The 11,078-nt window shown below is 42.5% G+C and overlaps 1 protein-coding gene across 1 annotated transcript in view; it reads left to right on the top strand.

Annotated features, from left to right (window-relative positions):
- The window catches only part of LOC105905509 (lysophosphatidylcholine acyltransferase 1), a 21,366-nt gene extending 18,889 nt beyond the window's left edge, over positions 1–2,477 (top strand). Inside the window, exons 13-14 of the mRNA XM_012833515.3 lie at positions 821–962; positions 1,327–2,477. Coding sequence (XP_012688969.2) covers positions 821–962; positions 1,327–1,466 — 282 coding nt within the window. The 3' untranslated portion in view covers positions 1,467–2,477. The remainder of the gene's footprint in view (positions 1–820; positions 963–1,326) is intronic.
- Positions 2,478–11,078: the final 8,601 nt, after the last annotated feature.

Genomic DNA, 11,078 nt, shown 5'->3' with positions numbered 1-11,078 from the left:
AATGGGAAATTGCCGTTATCATTTGAATGGAATTAAATTGAATAATGGGTTTTAGTTGCAACCACTGGAGAGATGCCGGCGCCAGGTGCCATTGGCAAGTGGTTCATTTATGAAGCTAAACGGCCTCAATCCATGAATGTAGCCCCAAAATGGTTAGGATGCACTCCACAGATTTGACATTTAGCCGTGACCATCACTAATCGTTGTTGAAACAGTATAGGCTTGCATGGACTACCACCAATGTTTCAAACTTTTGAGCTGCGCTGACATACTGGAAAAAGTCAAAGATTGAGCCCCACTGGAGTGGACCGTCTCAGACAACCTACGCTCCCCTTACTCCTGCACAGTTTCTACACAAGTGGGCTCTGATCTGGTCAAACTTCAAACGACAATTTCATCCTTCCTCTTTATTGCACTCGTCTTCACACTTGCTCTTCACACTGGTCATGTTGTTGGACCACATATGGACTACCGAGATATGCAGCTAATGAATGATTGGTTTGTTAGCGTGGCACTTCTGGCACAATCAAGGGATGTGATTGGCTGTTTCTCAGCCAGGGAGGGAACACGCTCGGGGGTTGGTTGATGTTACTGAACTTTGTGTATTCATTATGCATTATGTGCTTTTCAGACAAATTTGCATTTAACCAGCCAAACGTCTTGAAACTTTTAACAATATTCGTATTGCTATCGAAGAAATCTATCACGATAAGTATCACTATTTTTTTATCGTCCACACCTAGGTTGACCTTGATTATGATGTGTGTGTTTCTCTCTCTCTCTCTCTCTCTCTCTCTCTCTCTCTGTGTGTGTGGGTTAGATGTACGTGGAGGAAGTGGACAGCTCCATCATTGAAGGGGAGCTGGCCTGTATCCTGCAGACAGCCCTGGGTGTGGCTGACCTCTCGGTGACCTCTCTGTTCCAAGCTGTCGATGCGCATGACGAAGGGAAAATCACATTTGGTGAGGACTGGCACTCTGTGCGGTCAAACAACATCCACCTTTTAAAAAGCCATTGTTTTTGGTCCTGCAATTCTTTGCAAGTACGACCGCATTGGTAAAATGTAGAGACCTAGGTTAAGGGTTTGATTTGTAGAGAAACCACAGGCTGGTTGAATGTGTAACTCTATCGTAAGTTGTACATATGGATAGACGCATCTGCTTATTAAATATATGTATATATATATATATATATATATAATGCATATTTATTTCTGGTCAGGGACAGCAGGTTTGTGCCCTTTTCGAGGTTAAAGCCATCTGTAGATCTCCTCCCATCCTCCCAAGTGACACAATGTTGTATCTCTCTGGCGCCCCCTTGTGGCAGAATCATTCCAGAGCTTTGCGGAGCTGCACCCGGACTTCGCCGAGGAGTTCCTGTTCGGCGAGAAAAGGGTCTTCCGAAGCCCCAGTCAGACCCCTGTGGCCCCACCGGCGTCCAACGGCTTCTGCAAGAAGCTAGACTGAGCCCTCCCACACACACACACACACACACACCCCACCCCCCCACCACCGTCCTGCTGCTCTCCTGGCGAAAGCAGCGACAGCCGGACCAGATGCCGAATTTACGCCCCACCTCCCCTCAGGCCTCTGTGGTTATCTGTGGTTGTTTGGTGGAGTCTTCTTAGGGCAAGGACTTCAATCAGAGAAAAAAAAAAAAGCCAAAAGCTTCTGGCAAACGTCTTCATACTTCAGCGAGGTACTAATACTTGAAGGCCAAACAGTTCCATTAATTTCCTCTAGCTGTGAATTAGACTGCATGTTTCATCAGGTGATTCACTGACTCAATGACTAACAGACAAATGGAGAAGGCAGATCAGAGCCTTTGTGCCACATCCCCTTCCCCCCACCCCTCCGACAGGTAAACGCACAGGTGAGGATAGCCAGTTGAGTGTGTTTCCCATTGGTGACCCCATAAACACAGGTGTGTGGGTGTGTGTGTGTGTGTGGGTGTGTGTGTGTGTGTGTGTGTTGGACTCATCAACCAGTTTGGCGCCTATGACCCATCTGTCTGCTGGGAAGTCTCCGCTCAGACAACAGCTGGGTCTGGAATAGATATGGATCTGATTTGGCGCAGATCTAGCAGCCAGATCAGGGCCGGACCTGCGCCGGAGGCAGCTGCTGTCTGGGTTTCCTGTTAGCACTGACAGATCTGAGGTGCAGAGATGAGTCGGAGTCGCTTGTTTTTGTATTTTAGCTCAGGGGGTTCCCTTTAAACGTGCGCGACATGTTAGCTCGGCTGTGGTGAGGTAGGTTTCACACACACACTTTACACACACAGACACACCGTGTGTGTTATGCTGTTTCGTCTCTCTTTAGCAGTTGATGTCCTTCCAGCATTCTCCCATTCAGAAGTTGAGGACCATTCCTTTATGACATGAGGACCCACATGCAGCCCAGTTGGTATGAGTGTGTGTGTGTGTGTGTGTGTGTGTGTATGTGTGTGTGTGTGTGTGTGTGTGTCTTTGTGTGTGTGTCTGTGTGTCTGTGCATATGTGTGTGCCTAGATTTCATGCCAAGCAGTAGTTTTTTTTTTTATTAAAGCACCTTTTTAAAGCCTAAAAAAAAAGATTTCTATTTACATTCCAAACCCCCCAAAATGAAACCATGAACCTTAACCAGAGATTCATGAACATGTTTATATAACTCCATATTGTAGTCACAAATAATTATTTTTAAAAAACCTGATATGGACCAAAACATAAGAGTCAGAAAGAGCACGTTTTTCTTGTGTGTGTGTGTCTTGTGAACTAATCTCACTGCACATAAAAACACAGCCATGTTAAACTCACTTCTACGCTCTCACACACACACACACACACACACACACACACACACACACACACAGACCCTGCAAACAATCAATTAGCTATAAAGCATGAAATGCCTGCTGACAAGACAGGACTACGCTGCGTATCGGCTTACTGTCAGTGTCCCTGTTCCATAGCCCGTGTAAGAGTTCCATTGCCCACGAACCCATTCCATAGCCCGTGTAAGAGTTCCATTGCCCACGAACCAATTCCATAGCCCGTGTAAGCGTTCCATAGCCCCTGGACCTTTTCCTCAAACTCTAATCCCACTACTGTGCTGGTGCTACACCTTATGTCATGCTCATCTGATAATCTTAACGGCCATTTCCACACGCTCTTGAGAAGAGTGTGTATGTGCGTGTACGTGTGCGTGTACGTGTGCGTGTGTGTGCGTACACTCCCTCAATGAGGAACCGTGTGCATGCATGTGTGTGTGTGTGTGTGTGTCAAATCTGTAGTTGGGCTTCGAGATTGCTCCTAAGACTATGAAGGACCGATCTCGTTTGGTTAATTGTCATGACCTTTTGTCTGCTTTTTGTTTTAAGATATATTTTTTTCTAATATTGTGATCTTTTGTTACTGTTGTTGTTTTGCACTTGAAACTATTAGTTAGACCAATCCTTTCTGATGTTCTGCAGTCACAATCATTTCACATTGCAATGACATATTCTCACACTCCCAATCATGGACGTTCTATCTGGACAGATAATTGTGTGTTTCTGAGAGTCGGGACCAGTGCAACACTGCACTAAACTATGATTGTCTTTCTTCCACATACATGCTGTTACTGTCAAAGGCTTCATTAGATGAGGCAGGACTTCAGGCAATCATGCATTTCATTGAAGGGAATTTCCATGGCTTTTCGTTTCGTCTAAGAAACTCATCAAAGTTTACGTCTTTACCTAGCGCTGTTGTATTGAAGACAACCAAACAAAAATTCTCCAAATGGACATTCTCTCCTCTATCACCAGCTTCATCTCTTCAAACGTACCACCCCCACCCCCCTGAACGAACACACACACACACACACACACAACTGATCTCTGAGCTCGAGGGCCAGCTTTGGCATTGTCTGATCCTGGCATGCTCAGCCTCAGACCATCCACGCTCTTCCTGAAGCAACATGTCTCCTCCCCACCTGGACCAGACTGGCACAGATCCAATGCACCGGACTGGATCGGATCAGCGCCAGAATATTCCAGAATGGGCTGATCTCTGAGCCTGATAGCCCCCCCCCCCTCTCTCTCTCTCTCTCTCTCTCTCTGTGTTCTTAGCTCCATCCCTATACGCCTGGTGTGGGCTACTGATGTTTTGTGCATGTGGGTATCTTCCTCCTCCTCCTCCTCCTCCTCACCTTCACTGCCATGCCCATCTGGGATGGGAGCGTGTCTCTCCTTCACAGGTTCAAGCCCATTCGGTTCTCTTTCTGTATAAAATTATATTGCTGTATGCTATATTATTATGCTTTCATTATTATCATTATTGATTTCATATCGATTTTGTTTAGTTAAACTACAAAATGCAGATTTGATATGAAGATTTTGCCTTGAATTTTCTTGTAACTTTCACAAATAGAATGTATAGACAATCTGTCACCCTCCAAACTAATCCGACTGCTGACGTTCTAATCACGAGTGGAACGGTTCTTCCTCTGTGGGTCTGTTTGGACACACGGAGGGCTGTCTGGGGGTTGGAGATCGTCCTGTCCTCGACTGGTCCTTGACGTGCGGAAACCCCTGCGTATGATGGGACCAGTTAAACACACACACACACACACACACACACATACTCTCATGGGACAGGCTCCAATCCCCTCTTGAGTGAGCAGGTCTCCTTCACACACACACACACACACACACACACACACACACACACACACACACACACACAGCTGGCACTTTTAATGTGAGCATTTTCTTCTTATTTCCCTTCTGTCTCTTTCCTCAGTAATGTGACTGGGCATGCTCCTCTTGCATGCGAAGGCGTGCAGCCAGCGTGCTGCCATTTGTAGTGTGTGTGTGTGTGTGTATATATATATATATATGTGTGTGTGTGTGTCTCAGTAAGACCACCACACACACACACGCATACACACACACAGTTCTCCCCTGCAGTCATGAGATGGTTTATAGGCTGGGGGATCCCAAGTTTCCTCGGCTCGGATCAGAGTATCTCTGTCTGTACTCAGGTTCCTGTCAGTTCTCCCATCCTAGATAGAACCGGACTCTGAACCCACCCAGACCTGGTTCAGATTCAGGTCCCATCTCAGGTCTCAAGATTTAAGATTTATATTAATATTAATCTACACCATCTATAAGCAGTGATTTAATGTCCTTCATCCAGTTTAAAAAAAGAAAAGGTGAAGTTTTTTTTTTTTTTTTTTTTGTGAGTGGATCTCACTGGAGCCGTTTAATGAATCATTTCTTTGAACTGTAAAGAAACTAATGTGACGTGTGGTCCTGAAAGTGCAAACATGTGAAGGGCCTGTCATTTGAATGTTTTTGCTTTTCTTTCTCCTCCCCTTATGATTTACCTCAAGAGTATTCGTGTTGCATTCGGCCGCTGACAGGCTGTGAGCGAGTCCACCCCACACACACACACTCACTCTCTCTGTTGTCTGCATTACTGGGCTCTTAGATGGCGAGCTGAAGACGAGAGACACTCCTCCAGCCACTGGGGGACACTGTGTCTCTCTGAGGGCTCACCTGGCTACGCCGCTAAAATAGATGTTTGTTTGGTTTTTCTTTTTGTCTCTCCTTTTTTTTTGTTTTATATTTTTACCCTGAGTTTTGTTTTCTAATGTATTGAAAGAGTCATTTATACAAGAGAATTTGAACTGTCTAACTTTTGACTGCTATGATATGACTTGTCGATGTGACTCTTTAATAAAAAAGGGAATCATATCTTCTTTGTGTGTGTAAATCCTAAAACCAAATGTTTGGAGTTTGATTTTTAGGTGGGCATGAAATATTCACAGGTATTTGTATTTGGAAACGCCTCATAACAGAGGCAGGCATGCAATAGCCCAGTGACCACCGGTAGGAACCTGGAAAATTCCATCTATGTCCACAGCACTTATTAAATCAAACTACACCCATGTCTGTCTCTGGCATTTATCAAACCAAACTGATGGCCATGACCCCAACCAAGGTTGCGCTATGATCAGCTATCCTTGTCTGACGATGTTGCATGTTTTCTTCCGGTCGTGTCTCTATACAACATGAGACAAATCAAGCCAACTCTCAGTGCAGACCATGGTTATCTCCCGCCTTGTCTACTGCAATGCCCTCCTAGCGGGTCTCGCAGCATGCGGCAGCGCGTACGGTTCCGTCTCGTCACGTCACTACACTGCTCACTGACCACCAGGGGCGTAGCCAGGACATTATTTCTGGGGGGGCCAGCTCTGGCCAGTCTTTTATTTGGGGTGGCACTTGATTGTCAAAACTACTATTTTAAAACTCACACACTGCATCACTCAGAGCAGCAGTTTTCTAACGGCTCATCTAGCCATAAACAATGGATTGAACCTTCTTATGGACACTAATGATGTCATTGATAATCCCATGTTATTGGAATGGGTGCTTAGATAATGTGCGAGTGCGATGTGTCATGATTATGTGAGGGGGTTCGGGACCTTAACATGAGACAGGGATGTTTTTAGTGCAAGTGACAGACACGATATGAATTGTCATTTTAGGCGATAATTTATTTAGGTAAACTGTAGCATTTTAAGTGCAATATTCCATTCATTTGCGATAATATATACATATGTATATATAAAGAGAAAGAAAAGCAAAAACATTACATCCCACACACATAATACATAAAGAAAAAAAAATATCAACAATATGTATAATGTACATTGAACAGTATCATTACAAACAGTGAACAATATCACTAGCTTACTACATCAAACAGATTGTGGTGCTGAATGAAAACAGAGCACTGACAAACCAGGTCTACAAGGGGCACTCTTTGTTTGCTTGTGTGTGTGAGTGAGTCAGTGAGTGTAGGTAGATCCATGTAAATCATTTTACATAATTCTCTTTTTTGTTTGTTAGAGGTAGAGTCTTCACTTATGGAGTATTCTAACCAGGGGTGGACTACATACCAGTCACCCTTGAAGCTCCTGTTTCGGTTTCCCTGGAGTGTCTTGGGGAAATTTAGTTGAGGTTGCGCTGGAGCTTCACCCCTGGACTTGGAAATGTCTGTAAAACACCAAAGAAGCCCATTAGTATCAGCTTTTAGTGCTATCCACTTCCAATTACATGTTGTTCTTTTGTTGTTTTTTTAAGACTAAACATGCAATCATTAACATTTTACAGATTGAATAAATATATGTTTATTATGTGGCCAGCCTTAAAGGACCCATCGTATGCCCATTTTACCACAAGTTGATATGGTTCCTTGGGGTCTTAATGAAATGTCTGTAACATATTTTGGTCAAAATACCACAAGGATCATTATTAATGGCATCCTTTTTACCCTGCCAAACACAGCCATTCTGTCAGCGAGCTGTTTTGAGCGCTTATGCTAATGAGCCAGCTAACCCCTCCTCCCCCCTCCTCTACGGTTTTGGGCTAATCATTCTAACCTTTTAGTTTTTAGCTACTCATTCTTACCAAGTTTAGTTTTGTAAAATATGGCGACTGGATACGAGATTGTTCAGACCCTGAACAAGAAGAGGCTCCCAAACAAGTTCGAGAATTTAGGGTACAACAGGACGTTTCTGAATGGTAAGTACACTTTGTCACTTCACTTGTTTTTACTTTGGCTAAGGTCATACGGTCTAGTCGGTGACGAGAACATCGCATTCATTTTCAACATATTCATTCACTTAACCACTCTAGACGGAAAGAACGAGTCTCTACACGTGTTTAGTGCGTTTAACAACGGTAGAAAACAGTGTTTTCGCTCCGTCCTTACTGAATACTGAACAATGAAATAAATGGCAGTTCTTATACATTCCATCAATGTCGAGCAGACTACGTCGTAGCTCACTACCACGCGCACTCCAAAGCAACTCTTATGTCCCATGCATATCTGGTTATTCTAAGCATTGCATGGACACTAAACATATATTAAACTGAAATGCAAAACTATAAAATACAATTATGCAATCATTATAATGAGCAATCACTAAATATGAATCTAAACAAAATAATATCTTAATCTGAGTCTAAATTACAATGTGGAAAATGGCACTAACACAGATGTAGAACATAACGTAACGTGTTTACCTCCGTTTATTAGCGTTCAAACATTGTTTTCTCATTATATCGTTGTATTTGTCAACTTGTGTCTGTAATTGTAACACAACATTCAAATACACTTCACCTGCAATGTTGTCACTTTTTAAAACCCTTTATCTATACAGGCGTAATTGTGCCAAGTGTGAGCAAATGCCTACAGAGCCTGAGAATGGATGCTGCAGGGAGATGCCACAGGTAAAATTATTTGTGAATGACATGGTAATTATGCAGTCATCTTGTTTTATATTCCATGATACTTACACTTTCAATATTCAAGGTAACAAGAAGACTACTGCAGCTTCCAAACCAACCAACGTGCATCATCCGGGACTTTTAGCTGTGTGATTGAATGTGTTCTCACTACAGAATGCATTCAACATCTATAGAGCAGACTATGGGCCTTATGTCTAAGGGGAATATAGCAGTAAGTTGTTTTGTTTTTTATGCATACGAGTCATCAGTGATTTCTGCAATACAAATATAACTGGGGAAGAAAATACAATACATTCATCTTCCCTCTGTCTTACTTTGCTTACTGCTCATCTTGCATGTGTCAACTGTTGACATGTTACATACCAAAACTGTTTCTATAGACTTGCTTCAAAGAATGCCACAGAGCTTTTTAAACATAGTTATTAAATGTACTGGCTAGTACATGGGTAATAAATACAAAAAAGACCAATTATAATAAAAACATTGATTACAAAATCACAATTTGTGCCATCAGTAGCCATACTGTTAACAAAGGAAGACTCAATAGATGTGTGTCACCATTTATTCTCTAAATACAATGTAAACTTTGCTCAGACGTTACAGGTATTTGGTGTACAGAAGCTTTGTTAGCTGGTCTTGGGGCTTCCTGGGACGGAGAATCTGGGTGGTCCTGCTCTTCTGCTCCAGATGGTGCTTTGGAGGATCTGTCTGACAGGCCACATGATGTAGCCTAGGACACTGTTCAGATGTTCTTCCTTAACCACAAGAGCAGCAATGTTATTCATGTTTTTTCCTGAATGTAATAAAAGGAAAATACTCCATACTGTAAATAAAATGTCATCTCACTGACCATTATCCTTGCACTGCAATGCATGAAACATGAACTAAAAGCCAATACATCTCTAGCATTTGAAGAAATGTTGTATTCCATTACACCTAATATCAGTTTCACAACACAGAAAAGTAGGTACAATAACATTGGCATACTACCAACCCGGCATTTTTCTCATAAATTATTATGAAATAATCATACAGTGAACAGTATTTTTAACTTGTGCTGTACTATACACAAAACCCTCAAATGCCCCACATTGACAAACTGTTTTGGTAACTGCAGGTGAGTCTAAGCTGCTTATCAAGTCGTTTATGAATGATGCCTTTTTGGTGCGAGAATTCTCTAACCTTAACAACGGGAATCATACATTTTAGCGATACATTATTATCCGTTGGTTATCAACTAGTATTATTAGCTATGATACTGCCTTGAGCAATCTAATAGCTATCTAATAGCTAGCGAGCTGTTTACGGCCACAACCCACACAAAGTTCTAAATGCCCGTGATATGTTGTGCTGTTGGACGTGACAACAGACGCCAAAGAAACCTAGATGTACAATTGATACAATCGTGAATAATTGCTGTGTCTTCTCTCTGCAGCTAAACTCTCCTGAGCAAGCTAGAGTGCTAATAGCTAGCGAGCTGTATAGCTCTTTTCTATGGGCTTTAGCTACAACTCGTTAGCCCATATTGACACTCTTGCTTGCTCAGGAGATAAGACACAGCAGTTATTCACGATTGTATCAATTAACCATCACTAAAATAACACGGTTCATAAATCGCTGTTTGAATTAGTCCCCCTACAACATGCTAACGTCGTTAACCACCACACTGAATGGGCAAGTAACAGAATTATTTAAAAAAATACTTACATTTCCCTCGCCTGAAGTTCATTCAGGGACATTGCCTTCAAATATGAATTCAATCCATTTCGCTTGTGTCTTCTGAGGCTGGAACGTGATGTAGAGATCTGTGCAGCCCACCACAGCGCATCTTGAGTACTTAGTTTGCTTCATGCTGCTAGCTAGCTAGCTAGCTATTCAAAGTATACCCCAGCTTTGCAATAATGGCTTGCGCTCTGGCAAATATGTAATGAGTGTGTGTGTGTGGGGGGGGGGGGGGGGGGGGGGGGTGGGCCAAGGCCATGTAGGGAACCTCCCAATGTCTTGTGACAGGCCAATAAAACGGAATCTCATTCGCAGACTCAATCATGACGTTTCTGACCATAACAAAGATCCAGGAACCATAACAAAGATCGCCAATGGTTTTTTTCCAGCGTTTTTGGGTTGGTAGACACGCCAGATACCCAAATGAACGTGTAGAAGCACTAAAAAAGTGGAATTTTCATAATATGGCCCCTTTAAAATTATTTTTGTTTGCCATAACCCGACCGACCCTGTCCCATTCTTCAGCTACGCATGCTGGCAAAATAAGCATGGATTTTCCTGTCTCCCAAAAAACAACTCTCTCATAAAACACGCTGCCTCAGAAAAGCCCACAGTATCCTCAGAGACTCAACACACCCTGGTTACCACCTATTTGAACTGTTGCCCTCAGGGAGACGCTTTAGGACCATCATAGCAAAAACAGACAGGCTGAGAAACAGCTTCTATCCCAGAGCCATCATAGCACTTAACAATGCACAAAACTGACCTGTATTTGTCTCTCTGTTGTGTTATATGTCTTGTGTTTTTATAGTGTAAATATGTATATATATATGTTCAATCTATATTTTTATTGTTTTTGTGTCTGAGAGCTGCTACCTCAATTTCGTTGTACTTGTGCAATGACAAATAAATATATTCTATTCTATTCTCCCCCTGAGGCACTTATCCTTTTCATTGTGTCATCTTTAAAGAAAAGTTTTACGCAACATTAACTATAGACTGCTTTTATTTCAATTTCAAGTGTAAACTAGCGACAGTGTGTTATCTATGACTAAGTGACACCTGGGAATGGAAATAAGCTA

The sequence above is a fragment of the Clupea harengus genome, chromosome 11, assembly GCF_900700415.2.
Source record: "Clupea harengus chromosome 11, Ch_v2.0.2, whole genome shotgun sequence".
NCBI lineage: Eukaryota > Metazoa > Chordata > Actinopteri > Clupeiformes > Clupeidae > Clupea > Clupea harengus.
Note: the sequence above shows the minus strand (reverse complement) of the source record. Positions and strands in the feature narration are given on the sequence as shown.